The following is a 23,588-nucleotide window of genomic DNA, read 5'->3' as shown; positions in this document are numbered from 1 at the left end:
TGTTGTTGTCGGTACTCTTTGTTTGTAATGTATTATTGAATAGGTGTGAAAGCGCTATTAAAGCATGGACAATTACATTTTACCTGTGCTACAATATTGGACTGACAAAGAATTAACTCTTCAATTGATGGGTCTCTATGTTTTTACAAGACAGGGCTTAACAACCATGGTACTATAACTAATTAATTAAAATATATTTAATTTAATTCAGCCAAACTCAAACCCTATAGTGCAAGAAAATATTCAAATTAGTGTTGATACATACATTTCATGAGTGTTGTTAATCTTCTTTTGCAAATTAACTTATTTCATCCTTTTCTCTTTAGGTGGTAGTTAAGGTAAAACAAATAAATGCATATAATGGGTAATATCTGGACAAAGATATGGCTCATTTTAGGTTACATTAATAAAAACATTTAGAATTTAAAAACTTTATTCCGCCAAGAGGCAGTTTTCGAGGTTTCGAGGCAACACTGAGACATTGTTATTAGGACATTAGTTACAGAAAATATATCCATACTTTGAACTACCTTAAAATCAATAAAGAGACAAATATTGCGAACATTTTAAAATGACAGGAGGTGACAAATTTTGAGAGAATTTCAGGGTGGGTGGGGGGGACTCACGTCCACCGTATTTCTTTCTACGTCCCTGAACGCATCATTATTCAACTTTATACCAACAAGACTTGATGTGCTAAGTTGAGACAAAAAAATGTTTAATTAAGTTTTATTTTTTAATTTAATATTTAATTATAATTTTTTTATTTAATATTTAATTATATCTTTTTTATTTAATATTTAATTATACTTTTTTATTTAATATTTAATTATATATTTTTTATTTAATATTTAATTATATTTTTTTAAATTTAATATTTTTTTTATTTTTTTTATTTAATATTTAATATTTTCACGTACACAAACAGTAATTTTTTTAAATTACTATATTGTGACTGCCACATTGTAACTACTGTGGTTGATATACTTTAAAACATCAAACTGTGGTTTAAAAATAACATAGCTGTCGTCGTCAGGGTTGTTTACATTTTTTTTTTTGTTTAAACATCCCGGTCCATCGCTTTATGATTCCCTTCCGGTTCCGTCACTTCCGGCCGACACGCTCAACTCGATCAGAAACGTACAGACTATCGACAACTCATGGTTCCGCTGTGAAAATGGCAGCTAGTCACCTAGCTATAAATGCCAAATGAGCAGCTATCTTTCGGAGTCGGCGGAGAGAAGATAACCCAGATTTGAAGCACCACCTGCGGTCATTGAGAAGTTTGTGACGGGGGATTTTTTTGAAGGGTGACGAGGCAGAAACACAATGCCACATTTCTTGTGGCCGGAGCCGCTGTCACCCGCTCAGTTGAAGCGGCTGGAGGAGCATAAATACAGCGCCGCTGGTCGGTCCCTGTTTGAGCCTCCGTGTCAGATCTACTGGAACTGGCTCATCCAGCAAATCCCGACATGGGTCGCACCAAACACCCTGACCATTGTGGGACTGCTGGTCAACATACTCTCCACGATGGTGCTTGTGTATTATTGTCCCACGGCAACGGAGGAGGTGAGTAAAGCGACCTTGGCCAAAAGTTTCTACACGGAGGCTAGCCCCCCCCCCCCCTGTTACGACCCCCTGGAAAGAACGCGAAACCTCATTCATAAATTGCGTAGTTTTAAGTTGCGTTGCCACCTTGTGTTTGACACAACACAAAAAGCAATTTTATTTTACATTTTCCGAATCCACAAAAGCTACACATGAATTCGGCTTACAATTTACACACCTCAGTTGCTCATTTTAAAAGACAGTTTATTTTTATTATTGCAGCTAACACATGGCGGGGTATTTTGGGACATGTTTAGGGGGGGGGCAACATGTGACGTATCCGCCCTGAAAGTTAACCTTTTATTGAAGTATTTACTAAATTGTGCAAAATACTATATGCCGAATTAATGACCAATTCATGCAGATTCTGTAAATATAAGAAGTAACAAGGTGGCATGTTTGCATGACTGAACTGAACTGTTTGTTCACTTCATTTGTCTGTCTACTCGCTGTTATATTGTATAGTTTCTGCTTATAATATGTCTACACTCATGCACTTTAACTTATGTCAATACAGCCCAATTACAACTCTGTTTTTGCACATTTACATTTAATCTTCCATATTTAATTTACGACTCTGTTTTTGCACATTTACATTTAATCTTTCATATTTAATCTTTCATATTTAAGACTAGTAATGTTTAGTTAAATCCTGGTTGTATGTATTCACATCCTTAGTTTTGATATCTTTAGTGCTTATTTACTTTGTATTTAATATTATATTATGTTTAGATTTGCTAACATTGTGTTTTTTACTCATATTGTGTGTTTGGATAACCTGCTGCTGTAACGCCACAATTTCCCAGTTTGGGATCAATAAATAATTCTATTCTATTTTATGACAAAATAAGAAAAGAGGACAGCTAAAATAGTCAGATCTTTAATCTGATAAGGTGTTACGTCGCTCACCTGTCCCGCGTCATGTGGTCTTTTTGTTTGTGTTTATGGAAAGGTGAAAACTTTGCCGTGTTGTTGTGTGGCCAGTGTTTGAAGGGGAAACATGTTTGGCATTCTTGTTGAGAAATGGCTTCAAAACAAGCTGTAATGTAACCGACGTGCTACAGATTCTTAAAACCTTGGACTACAGTACACCAAAGAGTACTGAAATCAACAGTTGGCCTTTGCTCCACTGAATCTGTGCCACCAGGTTCACTGTTGATCTAGCAGGAAATGCATAGGTGCGTGTGTTTATCAGAGTTACACCTTTGTCCAACCCAACTATCAGAGCCCTTGCAGCTAGGTCCACAGTCTGAGCATTCATGCTGTTACTGTCAGATTCCACATGTGCAAAGGCCTTTTAGTTTCCCCCATTAATTATTTAGTGTTAAATAATGGAAAACTTGGCCTTTGTCCAATCTTGTTCATGGACTGTTTTAAAGTCTCATACATTTGCAAACAAACACATTAGGCAAGAATTCGTGCAACCTCCAATCTGACCTCTCTGATAACCCTGAACAAGCGAACTCTGTCCCCACCAGTCCATGAGGCGTTAAGGACAGCAGGGTATTTAGGACAACATGGGATTCTTGATCCTTCTGGAGACACAAGACAATCTTTGTCTGTCAAGAACACACACACACACACACACATTGTAGTGGTTAAAAACACAGCGTTGGCTAGCTCCAGTGTCCAGATGGTCTATGACCTCCACCCTAGTAAGAGGAACTGAGTCACTCGAGTCAGCAGGATTCCCTTCTTCTCCTTGCTTGCAGCACACAGAAATACATGCGACCAGGGACAGCTGACATCGAGGGGTTACAATGCTAAGGCCTCTTCTTGTACGATAAAGATTAGAATATTATTCTTCAAATAAATAACGACAGATTGTTTGACATTGTTGGGAAAAACTCAAGAGAAGCAACCAAACAAAATCATGAAATCCGCTCACTTCCATAGTTTAAATGAGTGACAGGTGTCATGGCACGCCTTCTTGATTTGCTGATCATTTGGACTGAATTCATTCAGACCACTGACTACTGACCTTTGACCCATGACACAACTGTAGAGTTGCTAAGAAACTAACTTTAAAAACATGAATTATACTTGACACTTTTCAGTAAAATAGATTGCTTCTTACGATTAAAATTAAAGCGACCACGATGCTAACTCTGTTACCCTTGTAAAGGTGATTTCCACCATGTGTTCGCACTAAGTTAACCATAATGCACCAGCCGCCACTGCACAGTGTATGCGGTTACAAATTACAACAGAAACACATACTTTTTAAACTTCTGTACACCCATCAACCTCTGCATCTTGATCACAACATCAATTAATATTTGCTAAAAAAAAAAAAAAGAGATGTGAAATTTGTAAGAAAACAAAGAAACATAAAATAAGAGGTCAAATTGATGTGTATACCTGAAGTAGTGAAATGCTGCAGTGGAGTATTTGTGTGAAACAGGTACAGTGGGTTTGCATTCAGGGCATGTTACAACAAGTTCATTCTAACTATGTCGCTTCATGTGTTGAAGAAAGTCTGAGGATCCTGAGACTCGCTCTTTACTTTGAAGATTCTACTTTGTTTCTTCATTCATCAAGTCCAACATACAGTTTCCCCGCACTTTAAAGTACCCACACTACCCTACATATTATACTAAAAACATTTACTCAACGAATCAAGTATCAAGACTGGGGCTGATGTTTTTTCTTTTGATTGCCTCATTGATTTATCCAACATAAGTTTCAGCTTCAATGTTTTGTGCTTCCATAAAGTACGCGGCTGCGGTCCATATTGTGAGATGCGATCCCTAAATAAACTCTTTCTCCTCACCCTGCAGGCTCCATCATGGGCCTTCGTCATGAGCGCCCTGGGCCTCTTCATCTACCAGTCTCTGGACGCCATCGATGGGAAGCAGGCGAGGCGGACAAACAGCAGCTCTCCGCTCGGGGAGCTCTTTGATCACGGCTGCGATGCCGTCTCCACAGGTGACTTTCCTGCACATTAAACACAAATGAGCATTCTCCTCTAATTTCAAATATTCTGACTCATTCATGATTTTTTTTTTTCTCCATCTGTTTGTCTTCAGTCTTTGTCGCTGTGGGAACATGCATTTCATGTGGAATAGGAAGATACTCAAACTGGATGTTCTTCTGCGGCTTTATCGGTATGTTTATGTTCTTCTGCGCTCACTGGCAGACCTACGTGTCTGGGACGCTCCGCTTTGGGCTGTAAGTCACATGTTCCTCTAGCTTATAATACAACCCGAAGTCCTACAAAGTTGGGAAGTTGTGTCAAATGTTAAATAGTAAAAAACAGAATGTGAGGATTTGCAAAACATTGAAACATGTTGCTGGAATAAGATTCAAATTGGGTTTCATTTCCAAAAACAAATTCACTTTTTGAGATTCAGTATTTGAAATGTGCTATTTTCAATCAAATGTGGGGTTTCCGGGGAGCCGGTTTAGCTCCCCTGAAACCCCACATGTACAGAGGTTTTAGTCCCTGTCTCTCCCAAAGTGTCCTATCTAACAAAGGCCAAAAAAAAAAATCTTCAAAAAGGGGAAGGGGAAAGGTTTAAACGTTTTAAACAACGTCCCAGCTTCTTAGGAATTCCGGGTTGTAATACTGATGATGTTAATGTTCATTACTTTAAGGATCATCTCACTCTTTGCTCTGCTCGTTCTCTCAGGATTGACGTGACAGAGGTGCAGTTGGCCATCATGATCATGTATATGATGACGGCTTTCGGGGGCGTTAGCCTCTGGCAAACGACGGTAACTGACCACTGAATATTTAAAAAGACACCAAACCAACACAGAAAACCTCTCATTTCACCTCGAGTGTATATTCCCCCTATTTTATTTATTTTTTGACACCTAATTAGCTCCTCCCTTTTTAGTCGTCCTTGTAGTCTTTAAATAGACTTTGTGTTTTACTTTGACTCTGTGCTGCCTTTGGAGGCTTCACTTAACATCACATGAGAGAAGATAGAAGGTAAATATGGATAGCTAACGCCATGGCAACAGGTCATCTATTGGACATGATCTGGCTCAAAAAGCTGATGTCATGCACATTTCTTTTTTTTTATGCTTTGCCCTCCCATCACGCTCGGCATGCCTGCAGCTTCTCTGTTTCTGTCAGCTTCTCCACGAGGAGGAGTGCTGCGCGCCTCATCACTAAATTTGACCTTCCCGTGTTTCTGTAGTTGCCCCTCATTGGACTGAAGATGTACGCCTTCCCCATCGTAGGCATCATCGGAGGGGCGCTCTTCTCCTGCTACAACTACTTCCACGTGATTCTGAACGGCGGCGTCGGTAAAAACGGCTCCACCGTGGCAGTAAGTTCACTCACGTTCTGAGGATGGATTAGTTTCTACAGTGAGTATCGTGTAAAAAAAAAGCATGCTTACTGACATCCTCTCTGCGTAGGACACCAGCGTGTTGAGTCCTGGTCTGCACATCGGCCTCATCCTCACCCTGGCCTTCATCATTTTCAAGAAGTCCTCCAGCCACCTGTTCGAGCACCACCCCTGCCTGTACCTGCTCGCCTTCGGCATGGTCATCTCCAAGATCTCCAACAAGCTGGTGGTGCGTTCAAGGACTTCCTCTCCTCCGCCTTGGTTCAGATCTAGTTCACATGAAAAGACGTGTGTGTGAGGGAAGGGGTTCAGGAGTACGTGATCAAAGACTTGTTGAGAAAAGCTACTTGGGTGTGATTCTGTTTACATGGCAACCAAAAAAACATTAGTTTTTGTGGACACCATACCCAGTTTCAAAAGCAAGGTGCAGATGCATAAAATCAGGATTGTAACTTGAATCAAACTACATGAGTTGTCATGACAACGCTCGTATTGTTGCATCTGTGTGAACTTATTTGAACCCCTTCCTGAATCATGTATTTTGTGGTCCATGTTTCCCCCCCTCCCCTCCCCTCCCCTCCCCTCCCCTCCCCTCCCCTCGTGTCTCCTTGATTTTTCTTAAGGTCGCACACATGACAAAGAGCGAGCTGCACCTCCCTGACACGGCCTTCATAGGCCCGGGCCTCCTCTTCCTCAACCAGTACTTCAACAGCTTCATCGATGAGCACATAGTCCTCTGGATCGCCATGGTGAGTTATTCACCCAATTTTAAAAAGAAGAACTGTTGGTTCTTTTTTTTTTAAAGAGATACGATTACATTTCCAACCCTAGACGAGTGGATTTAAGAATATCATGTTTGATGTTTAGCTGTAAGGTTCAGGATATTTTAGCCCGGCGTGCATGTCTTTGGGGAAGCTGCAGCGTTACATAAACTGTACATCGATTCCCCATGCAGCTGCACCCATGACTCAAGCGCACAGAAACACAAGCGAAAGTTTCTCTAAAGCGGTTTAAAGAAAGTGCAGTCCAACCAGAAGAACCAAAAAAAAAAAACCCATTTCACAACAGTCATCTTGAGAGAGCTGTGCAGTAGATGACAGCTGGATTGACTTGAAAAAGGTGTGGAGGGAGGGGGAAAAACCTGCAGGACAGGTGAGCCCGGATGACTCACGGGTAAATCTGTCGAGTGTTGTAACAAACAGACGCAGAGGATTTCAAGTCTGGGGCTGCGACTTCTGCTGGTTTTCACTTTCACCGTCTAATCAGGGACTCGTCCTGCAGTACGAGGTTCAGTCCAGGGTTCAGAAGAGTCCGTTGAAATGACTCGAGGTAAACCCTGTTATCTCGCTTTTAAACTGTCCCTCTAATAAATCTGACCATAAAAACCACTAATAAGTAGAGACGTTCAGTAATTACACACCTCATGGCAACCCTCTACTAAAGATGTATGACAGTGAAAGCGTGAGGCTACACGGCATCAGTGTGAGCCCTGAGTCTGTTTTCCAGAGACATGCTGGTCGTAGCGTGGTGTCGCGTGCGAGCGAGCGAGCGAGAGAGAGAGAGAGTGAGACAGGCAGGCGCACTGGTCTCTGACATCCAGTCTGCTGCGGAGCCTTTTTTCGGTAGCAGTCAGAGTTGAATGAGTGGAGAGCGTCTGTGAACCTTTTTTCCCAGCAGCCCTAGTAAAAACATTTTTTAAAAAAGCGTGATGATGTCGTCTGTTTCTTCACAATTTCTCCTCACTATCTTACGTACTGAAAGTGACCGCTCACCCTGCGTGCACTATGACCTCAGTAAAAACGATTTATTTTAATAACAGCTTCTACAATCTATGTTAATTACCAACCAATAGAAATGCCCACTGGCAGATGTTTCAACTTTTACTTAAATAAAATAGGTAAGAAAGATTGTTATTTTTAGCCCTGTTTCCAGTGAAATAAACAACAAAACACAAAGCAGTTCATATCTGGTAATTACATCCACCCTCTTGCTTCTGATTGGTTGTTTTGGGCCTGGTTCCAAACGACACCTGAGGACCAGTACCGGTCTGAGGCCCGGTGGTCTGGGATCCCCTGACCTAAAGCAACAGCAGGAGCCTGGGTTAGATGTTTGTGCATGCACGGCACCTGTAACGGCCTCCATCTGATCCTCTCCGTCTCTCCTCAGGTCATCTCCCTCCTGGATCTTGCACGCTACTGTACGGGCGTGTGCCTCCAGATCGCCTCGCACTTGCGCATACGAGTCTTCAGCATCACGCCGCAGCCGCCGAGCCACGCCCACCGAGACTGACGGCCTGCCCGGCGGGAGGAGGCGGGGGGGGACGCGGATCTCTCCCCGCTCCTGAAAGCAGACGACGTAGACGAGGGCCGACCCTCGACCCTGAGCCACTGCAGCCTCGACAAAGTGACCACTTCGGAATGAAAACTGCCTCTCCCCCACCAGATGGAAAAAAAACAACGTAAACCTACAAAGTAACCAAAAAAACAAAAAAAAGGAATGGGAAAAAGCATGGCTCTATTAAGAGTTATCGAGGGCTCCCTGAGTTGGAACCGGTTCTTAATTTTAGCTTCCAGTTTAATGCATAATGTCAGAAAATAAAGATTTAACACGATCATGCTTTTTTCAACTCAGATACCAAAATCTTATTCTGAACAGGTTCTAAACAGCTCGGGCAGATAGCGGAGACGTTTGTCAAACCCGTGTGACGATCGTTTATTTACATCTCTGATGCCTGCCTGACCTGAAGGAGAACCTGTGAGGAGTTAACTCAATCTTTTGTTGTATTTATGAAATGAATGTGACTAAAAATCTGACAAGAATCAGGGCTTCAAAAAAAAACAAAGAATCAGATTTTAAACCTCTAAAACCTCGTGATTTCCAATGAAGTGTTCGATGTGGGCTGGCAGGGTGTTCACGGCGCCGTGCAGGGTGTGACGGTCTGTGTTAGTGCTGAAACCAACGACGACATCGTTTTCTATAAGGCTTCTCTTACATCCATTCATCTCTGTATGAATCTTTTTTTTTTTTTTTTAATTCTCTGTCGACTCATCTCATCCTACAGTCCTGGAAATAAACAAAAACAAACGGGTGGCCTTTGGAGCGCCGTCGACTGATGAAGCATTAACACACGACTCGTTCTGCTTTCTTCTCTTCTTCTCCCTGAAGGGCTACATGTTAATTATTTTGTGATTGTACAGAGTTCAACTGAAGACGCCTTAAATATTTTTTTGTTGTAATTACTGTTAAACTTGTGAATATTTAAAAACGGCTTTGTATGTTTTTGTTTTTCCACTGAAGTATCACACCACGCGCAGCAAAAGTAAAAATACACACTACATTTTTATTTTTGTTTTAACTGTTCACTCATGAAGGTACTTTATCGATAAGACAAACATCTAATGTAAAAGTGAGAGGATTTAACCATGAAATATGTTTAATTATCAACATTTTATTTTAATGATGGATCATTTCTGAACAGTTTTAATCTGCTCCTCATTCAGGTTCAGTGGGATCAAAAGGGAAAACCATGTAAGGGTAAACAAAACCAATAATGTTTTTTTATTTGATCAAATGTTTTTGTTTTTTTTTCCTGCTTGTGCAGGACGGTGGACACTATAGAGGGGGCATGCCATTCACTGATGATTTTTTGCATAACTGACCATGGACTTTTTAAACTATGCATTGAAGAACTTTGATTTCAACACCATGTTGCACTGTACTATAACACAGAGACAAAAACACCTTTCTACTAACAGATAAGAGTGGAAATGATTGTAATAAAGAAAGTATTTTTCATGCGACTCATTGCCTCTGCCTTTTGTTTGAAGTCTGATCGTCTGCTGAAGGAATAGTCAGAATACAGTGTCCAGACCCTAACCCTGTCAGTGAAACTATTTAAAATCATTCTTTGAAAGCTCGGAGCGATCAGGGAAGTGAGCTTAAAGTGTCAGAAGAGAAAGTCTTTGTTTGCAGAAATATGGCAATCATTTACATGTAACACATACCATAATGTATAGAAGATTTATTTAAGGGTTCAAGATAGGATTCATGACGCGCACCCCCATGTACAGAGGCAATAGCCCTCAGCGCATCGGCCCAGGGTTCAAATCCGACCTCGGCCCTTTGCTACATGTCATCCCCTCACTCTCTCCTCCTGTCTCTCTTCAGCTGTCCCAACTAATAAAGGCAAAAAAAATCTTTAAAAATTAAAAATTGAGGATAGGATTCATCAGGTAGGAGGAAAAAAGTAGCAGCTACAATTTTTTATATTTTCCCTTTTGCTGAACTTAAAAGTTTTGCAAGGTCTACTGGTCAGTCACTATCTGAAGATGACTCTCAAAAAGACTGAAAGACGAGTCCCATCATCTAAGGTCATCGGTTTTCAACTTGGGGTTCGGGTCAGAATATTTAATCGAGTGAAGAATCAGGATATCGATAAATACGTTAAATTAGAAATCCCTTACCTGATCTTGCTTTTTAAGACGGTCCGTCTCTGCCAACCTGCTGCACCGTGAGAGAGAGAGATCTGATCTACATGAACATAATGACAGAAAACAAAATGACTGAACCCAATCACATTTTATTTCAGTCTGAGGAGCCGTTGAACTGATGCATTCGGAGGGATTACAGATATACGAGTCATCATCGGGTCGCCTGCTGAGTTCATCTTGTGACCACGCGGAGCGGCGGTCTCGTCTGTTTTTATAATTATATCAAAAGAACTGTGTGAAACTGTTCGAGAGAAGAGATGTTTGAAGATGTAACACAGGCTGTGTTTACATTCTGGAGCGTTCATCTTCGGACGCATCAGTCGCCAGGCTCACCGTCGAGATTAACACAATGAGAATAAGTTACACAACATGCTGAGGGCGTCTGAATTTCAGACAGTAGCGAGCCTGTTGAGTCCCACGGGGACACACGCACAGGTGGCTGTGAGAGCTGGAGCATCACGTACATGCAGCGCCAACAATCAATTACATCAGTACCACATTGACAACGATCATCAGAGTATCCCCATTTCCCGTTCATGATTATTTTTGATCAAAAGAAAAGTTTGGCAGACATTTAAAAAAAAAAAAAAAAAGGAGATAAAAGAAAAACGATCCAACGAGCAGGAATGAAGAACGAAGGCACTTCAAGTTCTCATGTTTCGAAGACAACAGAGAAAGATACAACAGCGGATGTAAATATCAGATTTGTCCTTTATGAATTATTTCCTCCTTTTTCCTTTAAAATAAAGCAAGCGGAGTAAAAGACAAAAAAAAAGGGGGGGAGGGGCTGCGAGTACCAATTTTTTTTGTCGATTCATCAAGTACCGTTTTGTCAGTAAAAGTCTGAAAAATTCTCATCCCAGTTTCCATTCAACCAAAGCAAAGTTTCCAAATGTCTTTTTCAACAGACAATCTGAACAACAAAAAAAAAAAAAAAAATCAAAATCTTAACAATATAAAACAGAGAAAAGCTAAAGAAAGTTATCATAATCAAGAGATGTTACCTACGGCAGCCCTGAGTGGACACATCACTCCATTTCTTTGACTTTTATAGACTGACTAAACTGTGATTTTTGTAACTTCTGGTTGTTTTCGCCAGATCTCGACTTGTATTTCTCATTATCTCGGGATAATTGAAGCTCGTCTTCTCGAGATGAGGGAACACTTTTCTTGCAATCTAATAAACGAAACTTGATCGATCCCTGTGATCGGCCAGATTACGATTTCGGTTTGTTTAGTGCCTTTTTCAACTTTCCTCATGAGAGATAAACACGTCGAGAAAACAAGAAGTAACGACTTATATTGACAGGACAACGGAGTAAATAAAAAGCACGGATGCTTGTCTGCTTCGGGCTTCCGTAGGGAGCAGCTGACGTTGGCAGTTTTTCCCTTGTAAAGTAACCACAAACTATTGGTTAATTTTCAGTAAAGTTCCAGGTGTTTCTGTCAGTCCTCAACTTGATCAACCTGTTCATCATTTGAGTTTTAAACGAGCGTTTGTTAAACTTTCTCCAGGCTTGTTGAACACTTAGAAACACACACACACACACACACACACACATTAGGAGTCCTGGTGAGGGCAGGACACGAGGCGGGTGGTGCAGTGTGAGGGAGTGTTTGTTTTTCTACTGGTTAAGTGTGGCGGTCGTACAAAAGTCCCCGGCGGAGGAGGAGAAGAAGATTTACAGGCTTCTTCTTTCTGGCTTTCATTCCTTTCAGCGGACAGCCCCATCCATCAAAAAAAAATAAAGTTTCATCACCATCTCTCTTGAGTCTGTATCCTCCTCCATCTGTGCTGATGCAACACCAACACCTGAGAGGGGGTGGAGGGGGGGGGGGGGGGGGGGGGGGGGGGCTTCAGATTCCCGTTTCCACCCAGTCCCCCTGGTCCGAATCCTCCTCCAGGATTCTCGACTGAGCAGGAGAGAAAAGGGGTTGGGGAGGTGGAAGCGCAGTAAGGAGAGAGGAGAGAGGTTTTTTTTTTTTTTTCCCCCTTCCTTCACACTCGCTCGGGGTTGCTGTCCGTGTTCACTCGGCGTCTGGGGAACAGCTTTCGTTTTAGCAGAATCAGCTGCGGGGAGAGGAGATGTCATATTTAGAAGCGGCACACGGCTAAGGGGCGGACAAAAAAAGCTTCATGACGCCGGTTGGCAAGAGGAGGACTGGGATAAAAAAAGAGTGAGGAGAGATAAGAAAATGCTGTAATGGGCCATACATGTAAACACACTCAAGGAATTTGACTGAAGGCATACAGTGTCAAATAATAAAGTAGGTTATGTAACAAATTGCTTTTTACACATGAGCCAGAGGGGAATGTGATGAAAAAAATATAGCATGCATAGATTTGTGAGAAGAGAAGATCTACATCTTAGAAACCCCAGTTCAAATTAATCGACCTCTGCGCCGCCATCGGAGGTAATAACAGAGGCGTTACAGGGGTGAGACAGGATCGGTGCAGCCAGCGAGGGAGAACAGCGCGCGTGTGTGTGTGTGCGTGCATATCCCAGTGCCAATGTGTGTGTGTGTGAAGCTCCTGCCAGCACAATGTGTATTCACAAACTGGGACGATATGAATGTGGATAGGGGGTAATGATGTAACACTCGTACATAATTGAACAGAAATTCCATGATTTTGGTTTTTGGCACAAATATACACACAGACTTGTTGGGGTTAGAGGTGCTGGTATGCCAAATAGTTACCCTCAGATTCCTGCAAAATATTGAACTTTTACTGTCAGATAATGAAGACTTCAAACCTTTTGAAACTCTGGAAGCAAAGATAATCTTAGAGGTAGGCCAGCGGATCAAAATCCCCTCCCTCAGGACGGACTTTTGATCCCTCTAATCTAAACTGTACAAAGCTCACTCGTGTTTCTCTATCTTAACAACTTGGCCAGCGGGACGAGGCGAGGCTCGTGTGGTGCCAGGAGGGAGGACATCAAGAGAGACACTGGACCGGTGTGACATATGCCGAACTGGTACCAGTGGTCCCCGTGGGCGGTTAGGGTGGAAATTCTCCAAAGGTCACTGCAACTGTTAACCTTTGTTTAGATTGACGGTGGAGAAACTGGAAACCTTTGGATTAAAGATGTGCCTCTCAACCGCTCAATGCCAAACCGAGGTCCAGGAGCTTTTGACAAAAAATTCCTGACTTTAGGTTGAACTCTTTGCGGCACCAAAAATGGACAGGATGCTTTGAAAGCTCCTGTGAGCACTTTAGTGTTGATTTTGGCGCCCCTTGTGGACAAAGCCATATTTTTTTTCTAATTTTATCTTCTTGAATAGAAATGTCATCCGACTTCATTTCATATTTCAAACATATCACTCACTGTGAAAATTGTAAACAAAGTGTGTTTCTGCATCGTGCTGTAAGTCGACTCTTCTGACACCTACCCCCCAGAAGTGCTTTCAGACATTTAAAATCTCTATAATGAAACAGCCAATCTTGTGAATGATGGTCTTGTTTGCTTTTGAAGGTCACACTAAGGCAACAATATTAATTTCGGCTCCTTTATTAACCAGTGAAAAACTCCACACAGCAGCTTTAAAAGTCTCGGCTTGGGTGTTCTTTTGACTTTCTTGAAGCTTAAAATATTTACTGGCAAACTCAAGTACGGTATGTCAACAAAGACAGACAGGTCAGAAGTTTCAGAAGGGGGTGGGGGGGGGGGGGGTCTTCCATTTCTGTGAAGTCAGATATCCTGGCTCAGCAGGTTACACACTTGAGACAGATGCGCATCATAGCTCGAGTGTGAATCATGGAAACGGTGAGGTGTGTGAGGGAATATCCGGCGTGTCCCTATCTGAATGTGTAAACAAAGTGTGTGTGTGTGTGTGTGTGTGTGTGTGGCTTAAGGATGAAACACCTGACCTGTTCAGCGAAGAACGACATGACTGTGAAGATGACGAGCGTGATGAGGACACAGTGCGTCCAGAACTTCAGCTTGTCTCGATACACTCGCCTGGTAAAAAAAAAAAAAAAAAAAAAAAAAAAAAAAAAATTTCAGACACTTATCATTCTCATCCCGTCGAATACAAACAGGTACAGACATCAAAACAAATAACTGTTGATTGGGTGACAAATATCAGAAGGGTGCACGTCTTTAGCTGTGCATTTATGTAACAAGAAGGAAACACAGGGCAGCAGGGTGACAAGGTGACATCACCCAACACCATGTGCCTGCTACTTTGCCGACCCTGAGACTGAGGGGGGGGGGATGAAGTGAAGGAGGCCCAGCTATGTGAGGATCTTCTAAGTATCTTACAGCGAGTGACTGATCTGAAGCGGCTCGCTCTAATTTTAAAGTCTCTCGGTGAGGCTGGCATTCTCAAGCTGAAGCCGCTTGAACACAGGAGCAGGATCCCTGACAAAAGCCCTCTAAAGCCCCCCTGAGGGATTCCCACCGCTCCAACCTGGCAACACTCGGTTCGACGTGGTGACGGACACAGATCCCTAACTTCTAAAGATCTGGATTAATGACCTGCTCACGTGCACCAAGGTGTGCATTTCAAACATTTAGAAATAAACTGTCTGCGATTGGTTTTTCACCATATTCTGTATATTAAGATTGACGCATTAAAAGCCGCCTGAGAGTGAAGCCAAAGTATTTAGCGCTCCCCCTGCTGGCCAGCTGCAGTATAGCTCATTAAAAAGTCATCCTACCATTCCTGGAGCTCGTCCATGTGCAGGAATCTGTTGCGATACTCTCTGGGCAGTTCAAACTGGGACGGCAGCGGGAACATGGACTCGTAGAAGTCTCTCAGCACGGCTTTCACCGTGGCCGCATCCTTGTGGCTGTGGTCGATGTTATCGTTCAGGCAGATGAACTTTCTGCTGGGACACACGGGCGTTAGTACGGTTTGACAAAGAACATTGCATTAGAAGAAACATGATCCTTCCTACCTGGGATTCTTCCTGATGTCATCCAACTGGCCGACCACATGGGACACGTTTGTCCGCACCATCTTGAAAGCTATCTCCTCCTCCCCCATGATTTCAAACCTGCACAACACAGGCGGTATTAGCAGCAGCAACCAGGAAGTAGGAATTTACTAAATGTATACAACTGTCAAATTCAATAATTCAAGGTTATAGGGAGGACTTGAAGAGGTGAAAAGAGAAAGAATCATCTAATAAATCTGTTCAGAAGTCTCATCATTCAGGCTCGTCCAGCTTCTGCAGGAACTGTGGACCGCCATGGTATCTACTCTGAAGCAGGAGCTAAGAGGTTCCTCTAAACGAGGTTCTAGTTTACTTTACTTTTTCTTTAAATTTAATTACATTTTATTTACCATTTTGTACCTTTTGCACAATTTATAATTTTATTACTGTAAATATTATTTATCTTATTTTTACCTCATTTTATTTGATCTATTTTACCTTATTTTGGTTGTATTGCACCGCGGGACGGAGACAAACGAAATTTCGATTCCACTGTATGTCTGGCATATTTTGAAATTGACAATAAGTTTGACTTTGACTAGGAACTAAAAGGTCTAGATTTGGACTTTAACTTTAAAAACCTGAAAAGAGGGATCGCCCTGGACGTTATGTAACCAATGAGGACTGTATAAACATCTGTCAGTCTGTGGGAATCCAAATACAAAGCAAGCGTCGGATCTTACTTGTACTTATTCTGGTCTTTGAAGGCTTTGTGGATGCGTTCAGTGATGGGCTTACAGTGCAGGATGAGGCCTTTTGTGACAGGAGGCTGTGGATTCAAAGATTACTGAATATCAGTCCAGTTATTGAGCTTCTCAAATATTTGAATAAACCTTGTTATATGTGATGAATTCAGCAGAAAACATGAAATGTAACATCAATCTAGAGCTCTCGTTTATTCCAGCTCACCATGCTGGGGTCATAATAAGCCTCCTGAGTTGGATTCACCAGGTGGAGCTGGGTCAGGTTAGTCGGTAGAGACTTTGAGCAGTTTATCAACATCTGCTCCAGGCCGGTCAGGTCCTAAAAAAAATGCAACAGCAAGAAGAAATATTACAGAAAGTTAATTAAAAAAAAATCCAGAATCAGTGTAAACCTGGACACAAAACCCGAGCTCCACCTGGAGGCTGAGGGGCAGGTCGTTAATCCTCGTTGCAAGAGTTCGAATTTCTCTGTCAGAAAGGACGCCCGAGTGGTCGGTGTCAATCTCATCGAACACCTCGGACACGTTGAGCTGCTGCTGGGCGCTCATCAGGAAGTAGAAATACGAAAAGGCGAACTGCATGTCCTCAGAGTGACGAACGCGGTGGGCTGATGTCTTGTCGAACTCCTCGGGGAATCTGAAGAAAAACAAGAAAGAGTTGAAAAAAAGAAATGAGTCATTTTTGCTGATGACTTAAAAAAAATTGTAAAAGGCTCACTCACATGTCTTGCAGCTCCTGCATGACGAGACGGTCGATCATGTGAGGCATGTGCGCGGGGACTTTGCGGGACGTGAACCCAAACTGGCTGTTTAGCAGCTTGTTGACGTAGCGCAGCGAGTCGGCAAAAGTGTCCCGCAGCCTTCTAGCAGCGGCCGCACCGTCGGTTTCATACGACAGTTCTCTTTGCAGACGCTCCCCCTCCTAGAGACACAAAGAGAGTCATAACTAAATCCTGAAGATGCAGCGAGGTGAGACAAATTGATTTACAGGAACAGCCTTCATTTATTAATAATAATAATAATAATAATAATACATTTTCTTCAAAGACGCCTTTCAAAACTCTCAAGGTCACCTTACAGAGCAGAGATAAAAACAACAAAGTAACAACACAACGATAAAATTAACATTAAAAACACAAATGTACAGGATGCAAAGGAGTTATGAGAGCGGGTGGAGAATGATCAGACTGAATATGCCAGTTTAAAAAGATTTTGAGATGAGATTTGAAAATGGAGAGAGAGTCGATATTACGGATTTGTGGTGGGAGGGAAGTTGTAAAAAAAACTTGATGACTGTTAAAATAGAGCAGGATTTGATTTTGGGTTAAAAAAAACACACAGAGGACAGAATCAGCAAAAAAAAAAAAGATAAAGCGGTACCACATTGTCCACAGCGTTCGCCAAGTCAACACAAACCAAAACAAAGCTCCTCACAGGAAGAGCCAGGAAAGAAAAGTGAAAAATCCCGCCGTACCTCGAGCAGCTCTTGGAAGTATTTCCTCCTCTCCCACGGCAGGAAGCCTCTGTCCGCGGAGACGAAGTGTTGGAGTCTCCTCATGACCGGACCTCCTCCTCCTCCTCCTCCTCCTCCTCCAGCAGCAGCAGCAGCGTCCGCCGGTTCTGCCTGATTCTCCGAGCTCTTGCCTTTTGAAATGCTGCCCAGCAGTTTGGAAATAACCGGCCGCTCGATCGCAGTGTTCAGTTTGTATTTTTTGGGGGTTACGGGGTCGTTCATGTGCTGGTCATCGATGTGGACCGGGATGAGAGGAGCGACAGTTTGCTTCTTCACAGCGTCTTCTTTGTTCTGAGTGTTTCCAGTTTGCGGCTGTTTTCCTTCCAATCGCTCTCCCTCTAAGTCTTTATACGGCTGTGCCTTGACTTTTGCCGCACTTCTGTTTTCTGGAGGTGGATCTTTTGCCTCCGGCTGTTTTTCATACACTTTTAAAAGTTCCGCCTTAGTGAGGTTATAACCCTTCATTGTGATGTCACCGATCAGAAGCCTCTCCTCCAGTTTCTGCAGCTCTCTGCGCACCGCAGCAGGGAGCAGCGACACGTTCAGCGCCGGAACTTCTATGACAACTTCAGGGTCACCGGGCTGCCTCTTCAGGACCTTGGGACCCCGTTTGTGCTCAGGAACGTCCGAGAACGGAAACACGGGCTCCGGCGTCGGGGTGGGCGTCGGCTCTTTGCCTGCGTCTTTGCTCTTTGCCTGGGAGACGTTAGCCTGAGGTACGGCGCGGGTGTCGACGGCGACGGTGAAGCTCATCGAGAACTCCGTGTCGTCCTCTCTCTGGAAGGTGAGGTTGTACTGGATCTGCGAGGCGTTGTGGCCGGAGTGGAGCAGCAGGTGGATGGTCCTCCACTTGTTGGCGACGGAGGTGTGGCGCACGGCGCTGCTGTCGCTGACGTGGGCCTCGGACACTCGGCGCGCTAGCTTGTCGAAGCTGAAAAACGGCCGCGTCTCACCAACTGGGAGGGTGTAGAGGCTCTGATTCTTCAGCAGGGTCACCCGGTGCAGCTCGCCAAAGTGCTCTGTGACAGAAATATGTACAGGTTAGGAATCACGCTTACAATATTCAAACTCTTCTTGTTATTAGCATCAAATCCGATTATAAGATCAAAACCAAAAAGTAGTTTAGAACCCGAGATCTTTCCTGAAACAGCCGGGTGTTTGAGCTTTTCAGTGAAATGGATAGTGGGTTTGTAAGGTTTTATTTCAGCCGTGGATTAATCCTCATTTGGGGCAATAGTGAGTGTATAGTTGGGCAGAGACAAAAGAAACCATGGACATTAGGGAACATGTCACTCAGTGTAGCTGTGTTTCTAGCGGCTATATTTTAAAGAGCCCATATTCTGCCCTTTTTGGGGTTCTTATATTTAATCTATGTTCCTACTTTTGTACGTTCACAATAGATAAAGTCTGAAAAAAGTGTCTGTTTTCATGTACTGCTCCTCCTTGCTCCCTCTCCGCTCTGAGTCCGTCAGCTGCACTCTGTTGAGCCCACACTGTTAGACCCCACGTGGGCCAAGTCTGCTCTGATTGGTCCGCCGATCCGCTCTGTCGTTATTGGTCAGTTGCTCAGCACGCGTCTCGGAAATTTCAACATGAGCTGCTGGGCTCGCCACAACGAGCCAATGGGCTTAGATCAGTGATCTCACACTGACAATGACGCCGCACTGACACATTTTTATCGAGGGGGGCTAGAACCGAGCGTTACATGCAGCTAACGCTACAGCTAACAGGAGGACGTAGGAGAAGCTGCGTTTCCGCGGACTTTGAATTTTTGCACACAGATGTGCCTAAACATGCAAGACATATCCTTTAACCTGATGTCTCTCAAATTGTGTATTTTGTTGTTTTGGGAACTTTTACTCAAGCCCTATTCACACGTGCATAAAACTTCTAAAACTGCTGAGTAAGATGCATGTGTGTACGCAAACATTTCTTTTTCCCCCTGACCATTACCCAGACTTTCTCCTGCTAGTAAACATTCAGCGCTAAGTGAGAACGCGGTGGGAAATATTGAGTGGAAATTCACTGCGAGCGTGCCGGAGGGGGGAGGGGATGGCTTTTATATCCTGCAAGTGGCCGTGAATTTGTTGAACTACATTATAGCATACATGATATAAAGGCCCACTCCTTTTTATATCATGTCCTACCTCCTGAGACCCGCCCCCCACCCCCTCGGCCATCAGGGATGGACCCCTGCTGTGAGGAACATGTGTGAAAAAGCAACTCCGGAAGATTTTTAGGGGCAGCCTTCTTGAAATTTCTTGAGTGCATGTGTGAAAACGGCTTAATTTCTTGGTTTTAATATCATTTTTGGGACTTGGACTTTGGGAGTTGTTGGGGCTTTCACTGACATGTTTTTTTATTACAAAGCTACTGAGGGAAGAAGGTATCAACATGTTTTGAGTGAACTCACCCGTGCCACAGTCTCCCACATCATACCCACAGGTGAGAACATTGCAGGCTTGGTCACAGAACTTGTCCGCGAGCCAGGAGTTAGCGCAGCCTTGATTACAGTACGACGTCCCTCCAAGACCTCCTAGACCCCCTGCAAACTGCCACACCTGTCCACCAGCTCCACCCGGCCCCACGCCACCAACCCCAGCTGCAAAGCGACTGCTCCCCGCGGCACCTGTCAGAGAGAAAAAAATGAGCGTATAAGATGTGAAGTAAACAAATGGGCTTGTTTATACAGGAGAGGTGATGTCATTACCATGGCAGTCTCCTCCGTCCCAGTCACAGGCAGAGTTGTTGCAGGCTTTGTCACAGTACCCGTCTTTGATCCAGGATCCTGGGCAGCCCTCAGCACAGTTTGGGACAGGCCAGGTAAGATACACCTGCAAGGAAGTGAGGAAAGTAAGGGTTAATGATCCCTTTTGGAGCCCTCAAAAGAACCTAAATAAGGGGTTTTGGCGTTGCATTCACACCTTCTGTCCTTTGGAGTGGCTGTAGAAGTCATCCGGCCAGACCTCCTTACCGAACATCACATCGTCGTTGAGGTAAATGAACTTTTGGGAGAGCCCCGGGATGCGGTGGATGTGGGTCTCGATGGCAGGCGAGCTGAAAGTGGGAAGGTGGCTGTGGTTCTGGAAGACATCCTGGAAGTCCGAGAAGAACAAATTAACAAAGTAACAGTAACATGGCAAGAGTGTGTGCTTCAGAAAGATAAATAAGATTGATGACTAGATTGTAGAAAATCAGAAATGATGCTGCATTTTAAGCCCATCAAGAGTGCACACATAAAAAGACGTTTGTATAACAAAGATGTAACCTGGTGCGTGATGACCGTCACTCTGGGGTTATCCAGGTTTAGCCACGAGGGAATCTGCCCGTTGGTTACTATGAAGATGTGTCGCACCCAGGGGGCGTGTCTCTCCACAGAGCGCAGCGAGTAGCGGAGCTCTTCGTTGTCTTCAAATCGACTGGCGGACACATCTTCATCCTGTTTGGACTGGAGTCAAGAATAAACATTTGCACTGCGTCTCTACCTCGCACTGTAGGGACTCTAACAACACGTTCTTGTTTACCTGTCACAGAGAGGACTTCTGATCCCACACACACACTTACACAGTTTGCTATCCTTGTGGGGACTTCAACAACACAGAACTTCTTGTTTGCCTAGCACTGAGTGGACCTTTTAAAACACACACTTTCTGGTTTACCTACAGTGTGGGGACCTTCACTGTTTTAATATTGTTTAACTCACACACACGTTCTGGTTTACCTACAGTGCGGGGACCTTAACTGTTTTAATATTGTTTAAATCACACACACGTTCTGGTTTACCTACAGTGCGGGGACCTTAACTGTTTTAATATTGTTTAACTCACACACACGTTCTGGTTTACCTACAGTGTGGGGACCTTAACTGTTTTAATATTGTTTAACTCACACACACGTTCTGGTTTACCTACAGTGCGGGGACCTTAACTGTTTTAATATTGTTTAAATCACACACACGTTCTGGTTTACCTACAGTGTGGGGACCTTAACTGTTTTAATATTGTTTAAATCACACACACGTTCTGGTTTACCTACAGTGCGGGGACCTTAACTGTTTTAATATTGTTTAACTCACACACGTTCTGGTTTACCTACAGTGTGGGGACCTTAACTGTTTTAATATTGTTTAACTCACACACACGTTCTGGTTTACCTACAGTGCGGGGACCTTAACTGTTTTAATATTGTTTAAATCACACACACGTTCTGGTTTACCTACAGTGTGGGGACCTTAACTGTTTTAATATTGTTTAAATCACACACACACGTTCTGGTTTACCTACAGTGTGGGGACCTTAACTGTTTTAATATTATTTAACTCACACACACGTTCTGGTTTACCCATCGTTTTGGGGGCTTTACTCCAAAATAGTTTCTGTTTTGCCTATCACTGTGGGGGACATAAAAACAGCACACAACTTCTGGTTTACCTATCATTGTGGGGCCTTTGAGCCACACACACACATTCAGTAGGTTGCTGACACTGCCAGGATTATTATTTAATAACGGTAAGCGATAAGAAGAGCGTGTCATACCTGTGAGATGGCAGTGAGGTCCCAGAACAAGTAGGCAGGGCTGATGGTTAACTCTTTTCCATCCAGGGTCAGGTTCTTCTTCGCCTGCTGGGTCAGGTCGGTGAAGTCCTGCGGGGTTTTCAGGTGAAGCAGGGCGATGCTGGCTTCAGAGTACAACTCAAACTGAGGGACAAATAAAAAATAAAACATGAGTGTGTTAATTGCTTGATAGAAAACTCAAGTAATGTTCCCTTTATTTGAGATGTTGGACTTACAGGAGACAGCTTCAATAAAAATAAGAATAAAAACGGGTGCTGGTGAAGTTTTTTGAAGATTCCCCGACTTTCTCAAGAAGTTCTAAATATGGGGTAAATCTCCAACAGGCTGAATACTACATTTCCCATAATGCAACTCATTATCCACAATTTTTTTTAATGCATTTAACCAGGAAAGCCTTTTTGAGGTTTTATAACCTGGCCGAAAGGTAAACACACTAAAACGTTGAGTTTCTGATACAACTTTTTGTATGACCCAGATTGCTTCTAATGTTCGTTTCTAAGCCTAAAGTTCAAGTTCCCATCAGCAGACATCCTCTCGTCAGTGTGTAGTCAGCCCACCGTCGTCTGCATGAGAAAACAGAACCCACGTTCAATACATCTGTGGGAACGTCTGAAACACCAACTTCTCAGGGTTTAAGTCACTTTTTTAGGGACGTGGTTCAGCTTGTGACAGAAACCTTCAGTCGATCATTGAGCCCAGACGATGTCAACCTTTGGTCCTGCAGCAAGAGAGGGCACATCCAGCTATGATGCTCGTGTGGAGGCATTCACTGGCTGCTGAAGCACAGGAGTTCATGTGTGTGTGTTTATGTGAGAAGAAGTGAGAGTTTGAATATTTCTGTGATGTCATTTTCTCCATGGAGGTCACATGAGAGTGGCTCCCTGTCTAAACCCAGGACTGCTATGTGAAGCATTGGTGGACTGTGTGTTGTGTGTGTGTGTGTGTGTGTGTGTGTGTGTGTGTGTGTGTGTGTGTGTGTGTGTGTGTGATGCATGAGAGAGAGCGAGAGAGAATCCCCTGGCCTTGCCCATTTCAAACCATCTGCCCCTGCCTCTCTCTCATCTTTTAAACTGTAAGCCTGCCAGGAAAAGACTCACCCCATCTCTAACACCCCCCCCCCCCCCCCCCCCCCCATCATCATCATCCAAAAATGAACCCAAGCCCGTGCTGTGCCTCGACTCGGTCGTTTTTTTGTTTTTTTTCTCTGCCCCTGTTTTTAGGTGAGGAGGATTAGCTGTGTCTTATAAACCCAGCGGGGAGCAGCCAGGAGACAGCAAGCCGGGGATCACATTGCTCCTCTTTGTTATAGCTCTCTTTATAGTCCTGATAATGCTCGAACACATGCACACAGAGCAGAGGTGTGCGGTGGCCTCACACAGGCACGTGCCCTGACCGCTAGCAAGAGTAAACAACTGTATCCCCCCCCCCCCCCCCAAAGATGACATCATGATGTCAGA

At 43.6% G+C, this 23,588-nt stretch overlaps 2 protein-coding genes across 2 annotated transcripts in view; one reads left to right on the top strand and one right to left on the bottom strand.

The window, feature by feature from the left end:
* Positions 1–1,110: 1,110 nt before the first annotated feature.
* Positions 1,111–9,709, top strand: chpt1 (choline phosphotransferase 1). Its single transcript, XM_061030231.1, has 8 exons — positions 1,111–1,569; positions 4,389–4,536; positions 4,638–4,779; positions 5,241–5,325; positions 5,757–5,888; positions 5,980–6,138; positions 6,533–6,658; positions 8,076–9,709. The coding sequence occupies exons 1-8, from the start codon at positions 1,330–1,332 to the stop codon at positions 8,196–8,198; spliced, it is 1,155 nt and encodes a 384-aa protein (XP_060886214.1). The 5' UTR covers positions 1,111–1,329; the 3' UTR covers positions 8,199–9,709.
* A 761-nt stretch (positions 9,710–10,470) lies between these two features.
* The window catches only part of gnptab (N-acetylglucosamine-1-phosphate transferase subunits alpha and beta), a 22,956-nt gene continuing 9,838 nt past the window's right edge, over positions 10,471–23,588 (bottom strand). Inside the window, exons 8-21 of the mRNA XM_061030230.1 lie at positions 22,093–22,254; positions 20,826–21,005; positions 20,482–20,652; positions 20,268–20,391; positions 19,971–20,186; positions 17,519–18,576; positions 16,767–16,966; positions 16,462–16,681; positions 16,251–16,364; positions 16,025–16,110; positions 15,303–15,401; positions 15,063–15,230; positions 14,271–14,361; positions 10,471–12,470 (exon numbers count right to left, since the gene is read on the bottom strand). Of these exons, the coding sequence (XP_060886213.1) occupies positions 12,399–12,470; positions 14,271–14,361; positions 15,063–15,230; positions 15,303–15,401; positions 16,025–16,110; positions 16,251–16,364; positions 16,462–16,681; positions 16,767–16,966; positions 17,519–18,576; positions 19,971–20,186; positions 20,268–20,391; positions 20,482–20,652; positions 20,826–21,005; positions 22,093–22,254 (2,961 nt within the window). The 3' untranslated portion in view covers positions 10,471–12,398. The remainder of the gene's footprint in view (positions 12,471–14,270; positions 14,362–15,062; positions 15,231–15,302; positions 15,402–16,024; positions 16,111–16,250; positions 16,365–16,461; positions 16,682–16,766; positions 16,967–17,518; positions 18,577–19,970; positions 20,187–20,267; positions 20,392–20,481; positions 20,653–20,825; positions 21,006–22,092; positions 22,255–23,588) is intronic.

This window comes from Labrus mixtus, chromosome 22 (assembly GCF_963584025.1).
Source record: "Labrus mixtus chromosome 22, fLabMix1.1, whole genome shotgun sequence".
In the NCBI taxonomy this organism is placed as follows: domain Eukaryota; kingdom Metazoa; phylum Chordata; class Actinopteri; order Labriformes; family Labridae; genus Labrus; species Labrus mixtus.
This window is presented reverse-complemented; position numbering and strand designations above follow the sequence as displayed.

Excerpts from the sequence above, each read along its gene's own strand:
- chpt1 (XM_061030231.1), top strand. The coding sequence starts at position 1,330 with ATGCCACATTTCTTGTGGCCGGAGCCGCTGTCACCCGCTCAGTTGAAG. Across the intron at positions 5,889-5,979 it reads AAAACGGCTCCACCGTGGCA|GACACCAGCGTGTTGAGTCC; the intron begins GTAAGTTCACTC and ends CTCTCTGCGTAG. Across the intron at positions 6,659-8,075 it reads TAGTCCTCTGGATCGCCATG|GTCATCTCCCTCCTGGATCT; the intron begins GTGAGTTATTCA and ends GTCTCTCCTCAG.